The sequence below is a fragment of the Panthera tigris genome, chromosome E1 (assembly GCF_018350195.1).
Source record: "Panthera tigris isolate Pti1 chromosome E1, P.tigris_Pti1_mat1.1, whole genome shotgun sequence".
In the NCBI taxonomy this organism is placed as follows: domain Eukaryota; kingdom Metazoa; phylum Chordata; class Mammalia; order Carnivora; family Felidae; genus Panthera; species Panthera tigris.
The window spans coordinates 37,967,467-37,987,210 of NC_056673.1; the positions used below are offsets into that span (position 1 = coordinate 37,967,467).

Consider the following 19,744-nt stretch of genomic DNA (forward strand, 5'->3'; position numbering starts at 1 on the left):
AGGAACCGGGTCCTAGAGATGTGGACAGCCCTTGGCATGCTTAGGGAACAGAGCATGCAGACCGGTGATGCCCTGACAGAGAATGGCAGGTGATGGGAGGGTCTAGAGAGGAGTCTATGAAGGTAGGCCGTGCCAGCTGCACGGGGCCTTGAATGCCGCACTAAGGATTTTCACCTCATGGTGCAAGCAACAAGGAGCCAGAGAATGACATGATCAGATCTGGCAGTGACGAGAAGGAATGGGGGACAGGAGGAAGGGGATGAGAGGCTGGGAGCGGCGGGGCAGTGTCTGGGGGGGGGGGCAGGTGCCGGCTCTCCCTGGCGGGTGGACCTCACACCTCAGCAAACAGCACCTGGAGCCCCTAATCCAGCAGCTCCCACAACACAGCCCTGCCTCCTGTTGTGTCAGCTGGGCTACCCCCTGCCCTTCCTCCCGCCTCCCCGTATCTCCCTGGCTTGCTCTAAAACAGCCTTTCATTCCAGAATCACAGAGAAACCTCAGAGGCAGACACTCCCTGGGGGATCCGACTTCCTCTAATTCACCCTCATACAACAGCTGGATCCAACACACATTTCCTGAGACTCCGCCAGCCCACAAAGCCCTGTGAGGGAGCCACCGAGGAGGCAGGCGGGGTTCGGCAATGCGCACGGGCAGGGGGACGTGGACACTAAGAACTGCCTTTCCCGCAAAACAGCCTGGGAGGTGTGGGTGTTTTGGGGAACTGAGGAGGAAAGGATTTACCCCTCTGGTTGGAATGGGGGTGGATTAGATTTAGCAAGTCTCAATGGTCGACTCCAGGGTTTAAGAAAAACGGAAGATCTGGGTTTCAGGTCTCTCTCATAGCCACGTGACCACAAGCAAGTCATTTCGCGTCTCTGAGCCTCTGTCCTCATTTAGAAAGTACAGACCCCACTTACAGTGTTGGGAGGATGACTACATAAGATGCTGTAAAGGTCAGGGGCGCCTGGGTGGCTCAGTCGGTTGAGCGTCTAACTTTGGCTCAGGTCACCATCTCACGGTTCGTGGGTTTGAGCCCCGTGTTGGGCTCTGTGCGGGCTCAGAGCCTGGATTTGGTCTTCCTCTCTCTCTCCCCTGCCCCCCTCTCATGCTCTATCTCTCTCAAAAATAAATAAAACATTAAAAATTTATTTAAAAAAAAGATATTGTAAATCTCAGAGCCTGGGGATGGGATTATCCGTGTGGTGATCAGGCAATCTCTAACATGGCCCCCAGTGGCCTTGCCTCCTGGTGTTGACACCCTGTGGAATCCTGTCCTGAGTGTGTTGGACCTAGCGACTTGCTTCTAACCAGCAGAATATGGCAAAAGTGATGGGATGGCACTTCTAAGATTAGGTTACAAGAAGACCGGCCTCTGTCTTGCTCACCCTCTACTGCTCTCTTGCTTGCCTGCTTTGGTGGAAGCCAGCTACCATGTTATGAGCTGTCCTATGAGGAGGTCCACGTGTCAGGAGCCAAGGGGGGGCCTCCTCAAGGAAGTGAACCCTGCTAACAATCACGTGAGAGCTCTTGGAAGCAGACCCCCACCCCAAACAGTTGTTGAGAGGGCCGTAACCTGGCAAGCACCTTGAGAGCAGCCTGTGCAAGACCTTGAACCAGAGGACGCAGCTAAGCTGTGCCTTGCTTCCTGATCCACAGAAACTCTGGGATAAGGTGTGTGTGTGTGTGTGTGTGTGTGTGTGTGTGTGTGTGTGTGTTTAAGCTGCTAAATATCAGGATAATTTGTTACGCAGCAATAGCTAACTAATACAATCAGAGTGACACTGAAACTATTTAGCAACCAGCTCAGTACATGTGCTACCCAACCAGTTAGAACAGATGCTGCCTGGAGCAGAGGCTTGGTGAGCTGCTTGCTAGTGTCCTGGGTGTTCAGGGAAGGTCAGGATGGGTAGGTGGAGTAGTGGGAACTTATTTTATGGAAATACTCACAAAGGGGCATAAAAATAGCTGTTTGCAAGAATATTCACTGCAGCGTTATTTGTTGTAGCGAAATATTGGGAACTGTAAAGCCTATGTCCAGGGGATTGGCTAAATTAAGGTACATCTATGCAACAGGCTATCAAGTAGCCATTAAAAAGAACGAGGTGTGGGCTGATACGGAAGGATGGGCAGGATATACTTTGTTCAAGTGCAGACCAGTGACACCACATGCCGTTCTCTGTGTTAAATATCCAAACATATACTTACCTGTAGGCTTATAGCTCTAGAAATAATCGGGTAGCCCTGGTGGCCTCCAGGAAGGGAAATTAGGGGACAGGGGTCGGGGATGGGAGAGAAACCTGATTTTTTCTATACCGCCTTTTGTATCTTTTGAGTTTTAGACCGGATACATTTATTCATGAAAAAAAATATCATCTTATAGATTCCGATAAGGGAGAGCATTCATAAAGAGCAGGATGGTAATTCATGTTTAATGGCACAAATCTCCAAGGTGTGGTGCGGCAAGTGCAAACAGCCGCTCTAGCATGTGACTTTTTGCTACTCGTTGCAGAAGTCCCATGAAAGTGCCGTGGTCCTGGCATCTGACCTATGACACACCAGCATCAGGACGTCACGTGCTCCTCTTTCTGCACTGTTTGCTACTGTACCAGACGCCCTGCTGGACTATAAAATACTGAGTCGCGTGATAAAGGCTGGCAGGGAAAGATATTCTAATATAGGACTCACAAACTCGACGTGCCAGACATCAGGCCAAACACTTGTTGGACGTCACCGTGTTCATCTTCACAAGTCACTGCAGGGAGCATGAACCACTTATATCCCCAACTGCCGACAGAGAAACCAGCTCTAAGAGGTTAAGCGACTTGCCAGGGGTCAGACGCTTACGGAGAGTTTGGACTCGAATCCACGCTTCCAACTCCAGAGCCAAGCCCCTAGCACTATACTCAACCTTGCACGTGGCGGCTCCTGGATAAAGACTTCTAACATGAGCCCTTGGTCCCTTCCCTCAGATTTCTGTTAAGGACAGAGGCTCTGCTCAGATGACGAATCCCTCCATATCTTCCTCTTCATCGTATCTCAGTAGCACCCAGAACATAGTGGCCTAGTGCATAGCAGGAACTCAGAGCATGTGTATTGATGGAACTCAACCAACAGATGTAAGTAAATACGCTTCCCCAGGAAGCCCTGGAGTGTCCAGAAAGGTAGTGCCGTGCCCGTCTACAGGATAGCACTTTGGTGGCCCCCAAGCACATCCTCTCAACCAGCCTGGTGTGGCTAGGGTGGAGTTCAGAATGTTCCTTGTCCCATCAAGCACCGGTAGGGACAGAGAAGAGCAGACAAGGGTCTCCTGCTTGGGGTCCTGTAGGTTAGACAGAGGGACTTTTGTATACACAGCACAGCAGAAGAGGTCGGGTTCAAAAGACTCTGAGCCAAGGGTCCAGAAGCAATGGATAGTGTGCCTACAGTGCCTCCCCCAGAAGTGTGAATTCAAGACCCCCATGGGGGTGAGCAGGGGATCAGAAGAAGAAAAAGTGCTCTGATGCCAAAAAATATCAGAACTGGAGGAGGACCAGGAAGGAAAAAGCACTGTTCCAGCTACATCCCCATTTTACAGATGAGGCAACTGAGGATAGAGAGATGTGATTTCCTGAAGTAGACGGTTAATAATGTGGCTGGGACTGGCCTCCATCCCCTGAACCCCCAGTGATGCTCCTATCACGTGGGGTGGGGATGTGATCATGGTTGTGTTCTGGAAGGACTCAAAAACCCTAATCTGGTGCCTGTGGAGAATTTCTAAGTGGATGCGGTGCTGAGTGGCTCCCCTTCCCCTCCAAACCCAGAGCGTCGCCTCCCACTGGAGATTTCATTGGGAAAAAATGGTTCCTCTGCTTTAATGAAGGAAAATCAGAACTCATTATATGTTTCATCCTCCTTCAGCGCCCCTCAACAATCAGCCATCCAGCCACCTCCACCACTGCCAGTCCCCCCGCCCCCAACCCAGTCTGGGTCAGTCGGAGCTCAGTCCAAGCCCGCTGAGCGCTCCACGGAACCCCTGGGGACTCACCTGGTACATCCGGGGACGGGTTGAGAATCATGAAGGCATCTGACAAGCCTGCTTTGACGGGGTGCTGGGAGGAGCTGATTTCCAGGACAGACATAGGGATCTGCAGCCGGGGAGAAGAGGCTCCATCTACCCCCTCAAAACACCCTTGGACCAGCCTGGACGTCCCCTCTGACCTCCACAGCCCTCTGCCTGCTCCGTGCCACCTCTTGGAGGACTCAAGGACATCTCAAATCCAGTGGGTCCCCATTCAAATTGCAAGTCTACTCCAACCATCTCCAGCACATTTCCTTTTTCTTTGCCATACCTCCACGCAGGCCGGAAACCTGGGAGTCACCCTTTCTTTCATCGCCGCCCTCCTCCACCTCACACATCTCTGAATCCTATTAATTAGCCTGCTAACTGCCTCTTAAATCTGTCCAGTTCTCTCCATCTTACCCTACCCTACTCCAAGCCGGCAACACCTCTCTCTCCAAAACCATCTCCCAACCTTTCCTCTGAGCCACCAACAACCTGTTCTCCATTCTGAAGCCAGAGTGACCTTTCTCAAAGGCAAATCTGGGTGTTCTCCTGCCCTGTCTTGCTCCCCACTCTCCCCTCCAGTCTGGCTGTCTTCTTTCTATGCTTTGTACCAGCCATGCTCTGTCCTGCCATAGGACCTTTGAATGTGCTTTTCTCTCTCTTCTTTGACTCCTCAACTCCTACACATCCTGCAGATTTCAACTCTTTTCCTCAGGGAAGCCTCCCCTGACCTCTGCTGAGGTAAAAAGCCTCATGAAAGAGAGAAAGAGAGAAGGAAGGAAGGAAGGAAGGAAGGAAGGAAGGAAGGAAGGAAGGAAGGAAAGAAAGAAAAAACAAGAAAGAAAACAAGAAAGGAAGAAAATAAGGAAGGAAGGAAGGAAGGAAGGAAGGAAGGAAGGAAGGGAGGGAGGAAGGGAGGGAGGAAGGAAGGAAAGAAGGGAAAGAAAGAAAGAAAGAAAAAAAGAAAGAAAGAAAGAAAGAAAAAACAAGAAAGAAAACAAGAAAGGAAGAAAATAAGGAAGGAAGGAAGGAAGGAAGGAAGGAAGGAAGGAAGGAAGGAAGGGAAAGAAAGAAAGAAAGAAAGAAAGAAAGAAAGAAAGAAAGAAAGAAAGAGGAAGGAAGGAAGGAAGGAAGGAAGGAAGGAAGGAAGGAAGGAAGAAAGAAAAAACAAGAAAGAAAACAAGAAAGGAAGAACATAAGGAAGGAAGGAAGGGAGGAAGGGAAAGAAAGAAAGAAAGAAAGAAAGAAAGAAAGAACAAGAAAGAAAACAAGAAAGGAAGAAAATAAGGAAGGAAGGAAGGAAGGGAGGAAGGAAGGAAGGGAGGGAGAGAAAGAAAGAAAGAAAGAAAGAACAAGAAAGAAAACAAGAAAGGAAGAAAATAAGGAAGGAAGGAAGGAAGGAAGGAAGGAAGAGAAAGAAAGAAAGAAAGAAAGAAAGAAAGAAAGAAAGAAAGAAAGAAAAAACAAGAAAGAAAACAAGAAAGGAAGAAAAGAAGGAAGGAAGGAAGGAAGGAAGGAAGGGAGGGAGGGAGGGAGGAAGAAAGAAAGGAAGGAAGAGCGTCATGAAAGGCTCCCTTCGGGGGCGCCTGGGTGGCTCAGTCGGTTAAGCGTCCGACTTCGGCTCAGGTCACGATCTTGCGGTGAGTTCGAGCCCCGCGTCGGGCTCTGAGCTGACTGCTCAGAGCCTGGAGCCTGTTTCAGATTCTGTGTCTCCCTCTCTCTGACCCTCCCCCCACTCATGCTCTGTCTCTCTCTGTCTCAAAAATAAATAAATGTTAAAAAAAAAAATTTTTAAGAAAGGCTCCCTTCGCACCAGGCACCTCGACTTAGGAACACTTGTCACGGTGGTGATTCTACGTTTGTCCCTGCAATTCCTGTCCATCTCCCCAACCAGACTTCTAGCTCTACAAGGGCAGGGCCTATGGCCATCTCAGTACCTGCTGTCTGCCCAGGACCGAGGCCTATGCCTGGCACGTTGCAGGTTCTCTACAGATATTTGCTGAATGAAAAACTCCAAGACCCGGCCACCTCTGCAGCTAAGCTCACTCACCTCTTTGTAGCCAAATACAATGCGGCCGTCTTGGTGCAGAGCTGCCTGGAAAGTGAAGCTGCCTCTGTCTTCCCGGCCTTGGAGGTAGACGTGGTCCCACTGAACAATAAAGACCGTCCCTAGGGAGGGGAGCAGAGACCCGGCTGGACAGGAAGGTAGTGCAGGGAGGAGGGCCCCGCAGAATCGGCGGCCCACATAGGTCTGAGGGTGATTGGGTGCTCAAGGGACAATCTGGTGAGAGTAAGAAACAACAAAGGTCTCTGATATTTGTCACCTCTGCTAAGAGCCAAGCACTTTTCTTCTGTTATCTCGTCAGACCCTGCTAGGTAGCAGGCATCTTGTTGCCATCTTCTAGATGAGGAAATTGAACACGGGAAGGTGGGGTGGTGGCCTTGCTGTGTGCCCGTGGGTAAGTCCCTTGTCCTCTCTAGACTTTGGGCTCTGCTAAAGGGGCTGTGCCCTGGAGCCAGGTGACTTAAACTCTGAGATCTGTTCTCACCATTGTCAAAGTAAGCGACTGTTGAGTTGTCAGAGTAGCCAGGGTTGAAGTTGGCCATCAGAGGCGCCACATACTGAGTAGCCGTGAGCATCCGGTGGATCGTGTCACCCATGAAGATGAAGCCTGGGGTGCGGACAAATGCACAGAAGTCACTAGAGAAGGCCTAGAGAGGTTGCTTCCTTGTTCAGGAAGGGACAGTGCAGGTGGAGCCGTAAGAGAATCTTGGACCTCTGTCCCCAGCCCCCACCTGCTGGGCTCTGGGTCTGGTGTGTGGAGCAAAAGGGCCCCAGGCCAGAGAAGGTTCTCCCTGCCCCTCCAGGTGGGCACAGAACTCCCACCTCTCCCTGTCCCTGGGAAAGGGCACAGGAATCAAAGATGGGCCCCTCATCTTGACAAGGAGCCTGATCCCAAGAATCACGTTCTCGTGAAGTCTCCTCCTCTCTCTCATTCACAGACTCAGAAGCTCAGGGACCACAGGGATTGCCCACGCTAGCCTGAGCTGGCCCAGAGGGACACACACACACACACACACACACACACACACGCACAGGCAAGTCAGCCAACATCAGGAAGGTGGTCCAACACACACACACTGTTCTCCCTCCTGAGAGTGAGGTCCCGAGAGAGCCCAACGAGGTACCCTCCCCAGTCTCTCTATATACCCCTGTCTCCAATAAACCTCCCCAGGTAGGTCCCTCACGTTCTGGCTGAGACTCCAAATCTCCCCCAGTCCCACCAACACAGCCTTACCTCCGGTTGCTATGGTGATCTGCCGCAGAGGATGCCCGTAGAAAGGAAAATCAAAGGACAAGACCACTCTCTGCAGGGCACGGGAGAGAGTCAGCATGGGCCATGCTGTAGGCCAGGAGGCTGGGCGCCCACACTGCCCCATGCTTGTCTGGACAACGTAGGGGGCAGGCACGTCCAGGGCAAGCCCCCAGGACCACAGGTGGCCACCTTAACTCTGGCCACCGCCCCTCTTCCCAGGGTTCCCCGGAAAGCATCTCCCAGATCACAGACCTCAGGTCACAACCATGCCCACTGAGCGGGCATGGAGGGTTGGCCCCCAGCCTCCCAGCCCAGGGCAGCACTGCCAGGGTCTGGCATACTCACCGAAGCCTGCCGGTGAGTGTTGGAGAGGATTCTGTGGACCTTCACTTGGCTCTGGTTGGCCTTGGCCACGTCTACCCACAGCTCCCGGCTGCGGGGCTCGCTGGGGCCGTATAGACGGGACACATAGTAGCTGTGGTTGTCTTCCTGCCGCCACCAACACAGAGCCCACAGGAGGTATGAGGAGCAGGTGGCCAGGAGCCATCCTCTGCTCCCCCCCCCCCACACACATGCGAAGTCACAGCCCTCCCTGACACTGGGCCTGTAGCCTCGAAGGCTCGTGTAGGCCTGGATGTCCTGGGCTCCCCTTGGCCCCCGACGACAGTTCAGTACCAAGCCCCTCGCCATGCCCCAACGGCTCTGGCCCCAGCCAAATCCACACCCGCTGTACCCACGCTTAGCCCTGCCGTTCCCAGACAGGCCAGGAGGCTTTCCCTGCGGCCCCTGAGTACCCACAGAGCACGCCCAAGGCAGAGCTCAGCTTGGGACATGAGGGAGAGACGGACAAGGCAGCCCCAAACAGAGCTCTTGTCTTTGGGGAGCCCCCGGACTGAAGGGGAGACCCAGTCCTTGCCCTGCGGTTACCCTGCTTAAGGAAAAAGAAAAAAAAAATGGATCTTAGAAGCCACCAGCCCAAAGATGGAGGCAGACCCTTGATCTTGGGAAATCGCTAGTCTGATGGAGGAGGTGGGACTTATGCGAATGGAACACACAGACACAGACCTTCCCGCAGAGAGAAAGGGTAGAGAAGCAGCAATGGTTCCTTCGAGACATATTTTTAACTTCTGCTACGCGCCCGATGCGGGGAGGATAGAGAACAAGCCAGAACGCGGCAGGCTGGGAGTTCATTCTGTAAAGCCTCTTCTGCACGGGAGAATTTAGGGCCAGGACTTTTAAGAGGACAGGAAATAGTTAGCAGAAAGGGTGGCAGGGCCAGGGGAGGAGGCGATGTCACAGCATTTCGGCCTATCTGGGAGCGCCAGCCATGGGGGGAAGGAGGCAGAGCAGGCTGGTTCGCTTGGCTGCCGAGACGGGGCTGCTGACCCGTGAGGAGACCAGGACGCGGCGGGTCATTAATCAGGCTGTCCAGTGGCAGTGGCTGCAGACACGTCAGAGCAGACCATGTTGTCCCTGCCAAGCCGCCAGCTGCCCAGCCAGCTCTTGCCCCGGGACCAGCATGAGCAGCGACGAGGGATGCCTGTTCTTTCCACCCGCCAAGAGGCAGACTCTGCTCTTCTGACAAGTGACATGCTCTGGGGACCTGGGGTCAGGGCAGGGTGGGGGGGAAGATGAGCAGAAGAAACATGGTGTGGCGGGGAGGGGGCGATCTCCACCGCCACTGCCTGGTTCCTTCCCTCCGGCCTCCAGACTGCCCACCCCTCCACCCACCCTCAGCGTGGCTGTCAAACACACATAAAACACGTGCGAGGCCACATCGCTCTGCTCACAAGCCATCTGGGGCTCCCACCATCCTCCAGACAAAACCCAAACCCTACCCTGACATGCGAGGTCTCATCAGGAGCCAGCTCCACTGTCTCTAGCATCACTGCTCTTGCCTTCTCTCATGCCCCGTGCAGCCTTGTGCACCCACTCACCAGCTCAGACTCCCCTGACAGTCTCAGGCCACCAGTGGTCACTCATGCCTTTGCACATGCTGATCCTCCTGCCTGGAACGACCTTCCTTGCCTTCTCCCCTAGCAGATCCCCACTTCTTCAATGCTCAGCTTAAACCATCACCTTCTCATCGATCTTCTCCCCGCTACTTGCCCAGTGAGGACATCCATCCTTTGCAAATAGCCCCCGCCATCCACGGGAGTTCTCAAGAGGTGACTCGTGTGCTATTTGGGTCACATGGACCCACCTTTGTTGGATTTCTGGTTTTACTCATAAGACCACCTGAGGGGCCCACCCTGATGCCACCACCCCTGGGGTAAGGGCCAGTGCTCGTGCCAATGATGCCACCTCCCATTGCCGCCGGTTATCCACCCTGGGGACCCAGAGGAGGAAGCGCTGCTTCCTAGCTCCGCCCATGGGCACCGAAGCCACTGTGCTGGTGCCCAGAACTCACAGCCTCCCTTGGGAAAGCAGTTCCTTCAGGGTCTGCTTCTTACACCCACTCCCCAGGAGATCAGATGCCATATGTCTTTGCCCCCTGCACCTTCAGCTCTCCTCCACCTCTGAGGAGGATTCCCATCTTGACCCCAAAAAAATGAAAACAGAAAAAAAAATCACCCGCCGAGAAACAAAGCTCTATGCACACCAACTTATGCAAAGAGATGTGCCCAGAAGACGAGTGTGATGGCCCCCAGCCCGTTTCCTGGGACTCACGTGTGAGTAGTTTTTACTCCACCTCAAAGCAAAAAGGGAAGGGGACCTGAATAGCACTACACTGGACAGTCTGAAGGACCCCCAACTCTGAAGCCAGTTTAGGGTCAGCTATGACCACCTGCCACAGCCATGGCTCCAGCCTGCATTTCCCCCCACTTACTCCAGACAAAGAAGTGGTTTATTAAATGGCATCGGTGAACCTAAAATTTTGCCTGCTGGAAGAAAGGCACTCACGTTTAGATACCATTCAGCCCATTATTTAAATGTCTGCTCCCTCCATGCCTCCCCCCACCCCAAGCTATGAGCCACTGACACGCAGGGATGGGTGAGGCTGCCCCTGCACCCGCGACTGAAGACCCTCACATCCTCAGAGCTGAAGACGTATTTGCCAAGGTGAGGACAGCCCCGTGCCAGGAGCCCAGACCCCTTCCTTTTGCCTCGTACCTGGCACTGGGTCAAAATTTTGGAAGTAAACCCACCTCCCTAATTTCTGGGCTGTCTTCACGGGTGAGGGGGAAACGAGTAGCCCAAGAGAGCAAAGCAGCGTCTAGATGGCACATTAGTCCCTTTGCACGCCCTCCAGGATTGTGTCCTACAAAAAAGGTATATTCAAGTCCCAACCCCTAGTACCTATGAATAAGACCTTATTTGGAAGTAGAATCATTGCAAACATAATCAATTTAAGATGAGATCAGACTGGGGGGTGCCAGAGTGGCTCAACTGGTTGAATGTCCGACTCTTGGTTTTGGCTCAGGTCATGGTTCGTGGGTTCGAGCCCCACACCGGGCTCCACGCTGACAGTGCAGAGGCTGCTTGGGATTCTCTCTCTTCCTCTCTCTCTGCCCCTCCCCTGCTCGTGCTCTCTTTCTCTCTCAAAATAAATAAATAAACTTTAAAAAAAATGATGAGGTCAGACTGGATTAGGGTGGGCTCTAAATCCAATGGTGGGTGTCCTTGTAAAAGAGAGAGAGAGATTTGGATATAGACACACAGGGAAACGGGGAAGAAGGCCATGTGACGACAGAGGCAGAGATTGGAGTGATGTAGCTGATGAGCCAAGCAACACAAAGGAGAGCCAGGAGCCACCAGGCTAGGAATAGGTAAGGCAGGATTCTCCCCTCGAGTCTTCAGAGGGAGCATGGCCTCTCTGACACTATGATTTCAGACTCCCAGCATCCCAAACCGGGAGAGAATAGATGTCTGTTGCTTTAAACCACAACGTCTGTGGTAATGCGTTAGAGCAGTTCTAGAAAACTGATATGTAGGCCGAAAGATATGTGTTGCTGTGGCTCAAGTAGGGCAACCCTGAGTCGTCTCCCCCTTCCATGTTATCGCCCTGCTTAGAACAATCTATGGCTCCCCAGCTGTATCAGGATGCAGACCACGCTCCTTACCATGACCTACAAGGCCCTGTGGGGCAGACTCTGGACATGCCTATACAATATCTACTCCCTCCTCCTCTTTGCTAACAGAACATTGGGCCTGTAGCAAGCAGCGATGTAGCCAGCTAAAACACTTCATTCCCTGGATGTGTTAAGGGTTACCACGTGCTATAGGCTGGCTAATAAGTGAAGATTCTCGTGCAGCTCACATTTGGCTGCTTGTCCCTCTTCCCTTTGCCCTTCTCCTTATTCCTGCCTGGAATGTAGATAAGATGACGGGAGCTTCAACAGCCATCTTGTGAGGATGAGGACAAGAGCCACGTAAGGATGGTGAAGTGATGAGCTGGATGGAACCTGGGTTCCCAATGATATTCTGGAGGGATGCTTGTTCAGCCCTCTGTGACACGAAAGCACAAACCCTTCCTGATACATGGTAGTCTGGCTCCCCCCATGTACTTCACACCCTGTGTGCTTCAGCCCCGCTGGGCTTCTTCACTTCCTGAAATCACCAAGTGCTGTCTGCCTCAGGGCCTTGGCACCTCCTGGGCCTCAAAACCTCTTTCCCACTCCATTCAGGAGCTGAGTCCTCCTTTTCCTTTAGGCCTCAAGTCAGCAATCACTAGCTCAGGAGCACCTCCCTGATGCCCCCGTTACTCACCCCACCCTGGATTTCTCCCTCCCAATATGCTGCACACTTGTGATGATTTACTTGGTTTTTAGACTTCTTATCCTCACACCTACCTTTCCTGTGAGACCATTCCCACACGGGTGAGCTCTGCCTTTAGCTACGGTGGTTAAGCACAAGAGTATAGGCTTTATTGGAGGACGTGCTGACGAGTGAACAGTCACAAAGCACAGCCCGTCGAAGACCTGCTTATCCTCTGTTTTGTTTCTACCACCACGCATTCTGGTGTCCAGAATGGGATCGTGTTACCCAACAAAGCGAGGCGGCACCAGACGGGGTCCAGACACCCGCCGGTGTGGTGGGAGTCAACCAGATGCAGCGCTCAGCTAGGAACCTGAGCAGACCTGTGTTTAAAACCGCTGCTTGGAGGCTTGGAGAAGGGTCTGGTTTCCATGACCTCCTTCCTGGGACTCACCAGTGAGAGCTTTTGCCAAATCTCCACGCATCAGACATGAGGGGCCTGGGCAGAAGCCACGCTCTGCGGTCGGAAAGCCCAAACAGATGCTAACACGTCTCTGCTGCCTCAGCTAAGACGGCAGAGGGTGGGGTGACTAGGGACGCGTCTCACTGGCCCCATCTGAAACCGGGGCAGTCACGCGCCATGACAATGGCTTTTCCTCTGTCTGTTGTTTCTCGGGTCTTTAAGTTACTGCCCCACTGGAAGGCGCCGTGGGCCACTTTTCAGTCATTGGTTAAAACTTCTCACATCAGAAGGACCAGCGTGGGTCCTTTACGGGACACAGAGCTTAGGGGACCACGTCATGCTCATCTCCTCACCCCCAGCACCTACCTAGTGCAGGGTTTGGCACCTGGCACCTGGCAGGCGTTGGGATCTGTCTGCTCAATGCGTTCAGTCACAAGGATCCCGCAGCCGACGGGGCCGGAGGCTGTGCCGAGGATGCGTGGTCTGGTGACAAGGACAGCATCCTCCCTCAGCACCAGTGGCAGGTGATACAAAAGCCACGTGTGAAGGAAACAGCTGCTTCCTCTGGGAAGACTTTCCAAGTCTGTGGAAAGCATCCCATAGCCGGGACGTCCTGCACACAGGAGGAAGTCCCCTGACTCCTCAAGCTCTTCTCTGAGGAAGTGAAAGTAGCTAGGGAGTCGCTCTCAGAGCAAGGAAGAGGTGCCCTCGGCTCCACCAGCTGAGACACAGCAGAGTAGGGGCGAGTCCGTCAGGGCAGCAAGCGCAGAACGTGGGTGACTGTGTCCTAAGCGTGACTGCTTGTCCACAGAAAGGAGAAGGAAGACCTCATGTGCATCTGGCTTCAATAAATAGATGCTGGGTGAGTAAAAAAAGAGACAAGAATTGGGGCTCCTGGGTGGCTCAGTCGGTTGGGCATCCGACTTCGGCTCAGGTCCTGATCTCACGGTTCGTGGGTTCGAGCCCCGCGTCGGGCTCTGGGCTGACAGCTCGGAGCCTGGAGCCTGTCTCTCTCTGCTCCTTCCCTGCTTGCACTCTGTGCCTCTCTCTCAAAAACAAAAATAAAGAAAAACATTAAAAAAGAAAAGAGAGAGAGGCCAGCACTGAGGTGGGCCTGAAGACACAGAGAAAGCAGCCTTGGTTTCTGACTGACTTCCGGGTTTCTGAGGTCAGGCTGTCCATTATCTCCAGTCTTTGGATCCCATGGTAGGTCTCTAGCCCTCGGTAAATATATATTACTTTTTGAGAGAGAGTGAGCGCGTGCCAGAGCGCAAGCAGGGGAGAGGCAGAGGGAGAGGGAGGGAGAGAATCCCAAGCAGTTCCACACCCAACACAGAGCTGACAATGGGGCTTGATCCCAAGACCCTGATTTCACGACCTGAGCCGAGATCAAGAGTCTGACGCTCAACCACCTGAGCCACCCAGATACTCCTCTACCCCTCACTATAAACCTTTCTCCTGACACAGTTCAAATAGCTCCTCGGAACCAAAAGGGCACTAACTAGAAGAGTCTTGTTCATAGGGTGATCAGAGGGTCATCCAGAGAGACCCCAGACGTCCTTCACCGGCACAGACAGTGAGAATATGAATGGGAAGAGAGAAGTGAGAAACTCAGTTTCTGGGAGAATTTTCCCTGACGACACACAGGCCGCCATGTTTTTCTTCTATAAAGCCAGTCACTGATGGCTTCTTGACTGACTACAGAGGGGAAAAGAGCCAGTGTGGGATTCCCCAACCTTAGGGGCATTTCCTATTTTCTCCTGCAGGCCTCTGTTCATGCTGCCACCAGCACCAGCAGTTTTGATGTAGGAAGTTCACCCGTGACAGAGTTGGATAAATGTTTCCCAATAACCATTCTCTCCTTCTTCCTTTAGAAGCAGAACCTTCCAGGGTTTTTTAATGTTTGCATTTTATTTGTTTTGAGAGAGAGAGAGAGAGAGAGCATCTGAGCAGGGGATGGGGCAGAGAGAGAGAGAGAGAGAGAGAGAATCCCAAGCAGGCTCCTCATGCTCAGTGCAGAGCCCCACGTGGGGCTCAATCTCACGAATCATGAGATCATGACCTGAGCCAAAATCAAGAGTTGGACGTGTAACGGACTGAGCCGCCCAGGTGCCCCCCTTCCAGTTTTCATTAGGCAAATGGCCACCCACCTAAGACTACGTTTCCTAGCCCTCCTTACAGTTAAGTGTGGCTACATGACAATGTCTGGCCGATGGAAGGCCAGGAGGATGATTGTCCTCAGTAGGAAAGGGGAGCCATCTTGGACCACAACATAGAAGACATAAGTTGCAGAGGGGAGAACAGCAAGATAGAGGGAAGCTGGGTCCCCAACACCATGGAGATGCTATGTCAAGCCTGCTTACTTATGCTCACACTATTACATGTGGGAGAAGAATAAACGCTCGTGCCCAAGTCCATCATCAGTTGAGCATTTATTAAAATAGCTGAATGTGTATCCTAATTAATACAAGCAAGGTCCTAAGCAGCCTCCTCAGGCAGGTCAGACTGCAGGCTTCTTCACTGTAATCCATATACACACGTCTCTCAAAAAGGATTTAGAGACCGTGCCTGGCAGTGAACTTGCCCCAGGAGTTCACCCGGTTCAGGCCTGCCACTGACTTGTGGTCTGTGGGGAAGTCCCACTACCCCTGAGGGCGGCCCTCCAGACACTGTGGACTGCAGGCTAGAAGCCATGACAGTGGTGGCCTGACCTCACAGAGGGTGGGGGGCATAGCCTGAGCCAGATGACTTGGCAAGTCCACCAAAGAGAACTGTTTCCTTGAAAAGCCCCGCTCCGCAATCCACATTCGTTCTGGGAGGCGGCATGATGTAGATTTCAAACATTCTTGGTCATGAAATCCTTTCTTCCAATTAATCTTCCGTGGAAACTTAATACATGCATCACATCAAAGCACGGCCGTTCTGGGGGAAGGAAAGAAGGGCCTGGAGCCCGGCCTGCTGTGCGACTTCCTTCTCCACCACCCTCCATTCCACGGCAGTCCGTGCAGGAAGCACCTCTGCGAACCCTTAGGGTTCCACGGGGTGCACTTTGAAAACCACTGCTCCGAAAAAAAAAAAAAAAAGAAAAGAAAAGAAAAGAAAAGAAAAGAAAAGAAAAGAAAAGAAAAACCACTGCTCTAGGATCAAGTGCAGGGTCTGTGGAGTCAAATGGACCCAAGTTCAAAAGCTGGCTCTACTACATAGTAGCTGGTGCCGAACATTACTCTCCTCTCTGAGCTTCAGTCCCTCGTCAGTAACGTCGCTCACAGACTTCTTGAAAGGATTAGACACAACATATCAATGTGAAGCTCTTAGCCCAGTGCCTGGTCCACAGTAGGTGCTTGCTAAGTAGGAGCTATTACGATGATTTGGTGGGACGTTTCCAAGACAGGTTTTCATGGTGGAGGCTGCCTCCTCAAAACCAACCCCAGCTCCATCCTAAACGTCCGCTGTGACAATGTCTCTTCTGCCTCAATTATTCATGCCTGGAGCCCGCCAGGCACTTCATTTCTGACAGCGGGACAGCATTTACCTTGGCTGAGCTCAAGACGTTTCTGGACAGGAACTCCGGCTAAGCTGTCACCATCGGCCCATCAACTGCCAGCCAACTGGCAGGTGAAAATGCTGGGGCAGGCAACCAAGGGCACCCTGCGGGGCCTGCTGGAGAGGCCTGGCCAGCCAGGCTTGTCAGGACGGTGCTCCAGGCAGCTGGGTCCAACCCAGGAGGTGCTGGTGGGATTACTGGGGGAGGGAGCATCCCGTTCACTGCCACCCCCATTCCATGAAGCCTTATGAGACCCTAGAATGTTTTTCTAGATCCCTGCTACTCAAAATATGCCCCACGGACCAGCAGCATTTGCATTACCTGGGAGCACATTGGAAATGCAGAATCCTAGGCCCCACCCCCAAACCTGCTGGGTCAAAATCCTAATTTGAACAAGCTTATCAGGGGATTCTTTTGCAAATAAAGCTATAAATCACTTGTCTAGAAGCACCCCCTGTCTGGACCAATATGCCACTCATTTTCCACAATGAGATAGTGGTTAAATCCTTGGACTCCAAAGGCAGAAAGACCTGGGTTCTTGTCCTGGCTCTGTCACTCATGAGCTCTGCAACATTGGGCAAGCTCTTCACCTCTCTGGTCCAAGATAGTATTAGAAACATATGCCTCCTGGGCGGTATGTGGGTGAATTAAACGTAAGGCCAAAGAATGAGGTCTGCACTCAGGAAGGGCTCCTATAACATCACCTGTTATTCTTATTTTCCCTTGCCTCATGTATCCACATAATAACCTCTATTTGCCCTCTGGAGGTATTCGAGCCTCAGGTTGAAATAAACCCGCACAGAACACTTGTCACCACAGAAGCGCAGAAAGCCCTGGAAAGGGAGGGACCCAGGCCGGACAAAAGGGCACTGGCATCAGTACTGAGGGCCTAGTGTAAAGAGGTGTCAGGATGGATGAGGCTGACCTAGGGAGGCCCTGGAAGTGGGGGGCTGGACCAGACTCAGAAAGAGGGTACGGACCAGCTTTCTAGACCAAGCATTTCTTAATGCCCCTAACGCTTCTTGGAAATGGAAGAATCATCTTATCCTGGCTCTGACTCAACATGTGGGCTGTGGGAGGAGTATCAGCCAACCCAAGATTTTGACGGCATAAATATATATCATACAACCACACAGAATTAGGACAAGGAAAAACAAAAGCAAAAACAGACTCCCCCATCCCTCATCTGTCCCATGCTGGCATATCTCCTTCTCGTCTTTTCTATGTGTATATAATTTCACACGGTTATAATCCTGCTGATCATCCATTTGTGTGGCCTGCTTCCGCCAGGTTTCATGAATACCTACAGCAGTTTTTGATGTTGAACGTGATCTTTTAACTATCATTTATAACAGCTCCCTGGCCATCTACTCAGAAGAAAACCCACAATTTTCCTAACTATTTCTCTATCGTTGGGCATTTTGGTAGCTTCAAATTCTTACGCTCTCATAAATATTCCTGTGATTAATTTCTTTTTTTAATGTTTATTTATTTATTTTGAGAGAGAGAGAGAGAGAGAGAGCGCGTGCACAAGGAGGGGCAGAGAGAGATGGAGAGAAAAAATCCCAAGCAGGCTCCTCACGGTCAGTGCAGAGCCCGACGTGGGGCTCCAACTCACAGACTGCGAGGTCATGACCTGAACTGAAGTCTGGACACTTAACCGACTGAATCACCCAGGTGCCCCTCCTGTGACGAATTTATTGATGTACTTTCCACATCCAGGATTGTTTCCCCTGCTTGAAAGCGTTTGGCACAAAGCAGTGCTTCTCAAACCTTGATGTGCATACAAATCACCCGAGAATCAAATTCTGATTCCATAGGGTCTAAGTTCCTGCATTTCTTTCTCTCTCTCTCTTTTTCTTTCTTTCTTTCTTTCTTTCTTTCTTTCTTTCTTTCTTTCTTTCTTTCTTTCTTTCTTTAAATTTTTTTAAGGAATCTACACCCAATGTGGGGCTCGAACTCATAACCCCAAAACCAAGAGTCGCATGATCCACCAACTGAGCCAGCCTGGCACCCCTGGGCTCCCAGGCGCTGCCGACACTACTGGTCCCCCACCATACTTTGAGTAGTGAGGATACGAAGCATAGCACCTGAAGTTTCAAGGCCAGGAAATCCTCTTTCGTTGCTAGCATACTGGTTTTGTAGTTCCAGCTAAGATCTGGGGGGAAAGCACTACCTTTTCCACCCCCCTACCTTTCTGGTTAACCTTCTCAAGAAATTAACTCACCCGGGGCGCCTGGGTGGCTCAGTCGGTTAAGCGTCCGACTTCAGCTCAGGTCACGATCTCACGGTCCGTGAGCTCGAACCCCGCGTCGGGCTCTGGGCTGATGGCTCAGAGCCTGGAGCCTGCTTCCGATTCTGTGTCTCCCTCTCTCTCTGCCCCTCCCCCGTTCATGCTCTGTCTCTCTCTGTCTCAAAAATAAATAAACGTTAAAAAAATTAGAAAAAAAAAGAAAAGAAATTAACTCACCCAATTTTTATAACAATTCCATGAGCCATTCTCAGTCCCATCTTATAGATGAGGAAACTGAGGGGGTACCTGGGTGGTTCAGTCGGTTAAGCGTCTCATGAGTTCGAGCCCCACGTCGGGCGCTGTGCTGACAGCTCAGAGCCTGGAGCCTGCTTCGGATTCCGTGTCTCCCTCTCTCCCTGTCCCTCCCCACTCATGTTCTGCTTCTCTCTCTCTCAAAAATAAATAAACATTAAAAAAATTTTTTTTAATAGATGAGAAAACTGAGGTTTAGAGCGATGATGTGGCAAGGATACCTAGTACGTACCGTCCCTGGGACCACAGTAGGTTGACCAGCCATCCTAGTTCACCTGGTGACTGGGATCTCCCAGGATGTTGAAAGTTCATTGCTAAAACCAAGACCATTCTGGGAAAACCAAGATGACTGGTCACCTAGACCAGGGCCTAATTCAGAGTCAGCTAATGTTTATCATTCCTGCCCCTGTGCCAGGCCCTGCATGTACATTCCTGTAGAACATCTTTGCAACTACATTTAGACAACAGCATCCCCATTTGACAATGAAGTGAGGTTAAGAAATTTGCCCAAGACAAAAACACAACCCAATTAAAAAACGGGCAAAGCAGGGGCACCTGGGTGGCTCAGTCGGTTAGGGGGCTGGCTTTTGGTTTCAGCTCAGGTCATGATCTTACGGTTCATGAGTTCAAGCCCTGAGTCGGGCTATGCGCTGACAGCATGGAGGCTGCTTGGGATTCTCTCTCCCTCTCTCTGCTCTTCTCCCGCTTGTGCCTGTGCACACACTTGCGCACAAATGCTCTCTCTCTCAAAATAAATAAATAAACTTTTTAAAAAAAGAATAATTTTTTAAATGAGCAAAGTGGCAAAGGAGACATTTTCCCGAAGAAGATATACAAATGGACAACAAGCACGTGAAAAGATGCTTAACATCATTAGTCATTCAGGAAACACAAAGCAAAACCACGATGAGATACCACCTCTTTACACCCCCTAGGATATTATAATTTAAAAAAAGAAAGAAAGAAAGAAAGAAAGAAAGAAAGAAAGAAAGAAAGAAAGAAAGAAAGAAAATAACAAGTGTTAGCAAGGGTGTGGGGAATTTGAAACCCTCACACATTGCTGGTGGGAATGTAAAATGGCTCAGCTACTATGGAAACCAATTTGGAGATTCCTCAAAAAAAACGTTAAACATAG

At 51.4% G+C, this 19,744-nt stretch overlaps 1 protein-coding gene across 1 annotated transcript in view; it reads right to left on the reverse strand.

Moving 5' to 3' along the window:
• The window catches only part of PLXDC1 (plexin domain containing 1), a 63,272-nt gene that overhangs the window by 26,500 nt on the left and 17,028 nt on the right, over positions 1-19,744 (reverse strand). Inside the window, exons 3-7 of the mRNA XM_042966654.1 lie at positions 7,705-7,848; positions 7,342-7,411; positions 6,592-6,714; positions 6,093-6,211; positions 4,025-4,124 (exon numbers count right to left, since the gene is read on the reverse strand). Of these exons, the coding sequence (XP_042822588.1) occupies positions 4,025-4,124; positions 6,093-6,211; positions 6,592-6,714; positions 7,342-7,411; positions 7,705-7,848 (556 nt within the window). The remainder of the gene's footprint in view (positions 1-4,024; positions 4,125-6,092; positions 6,212-6,591; positions 6,715-7,341; positions 7,412-7,704; positions 7,849-19,744) is intronic.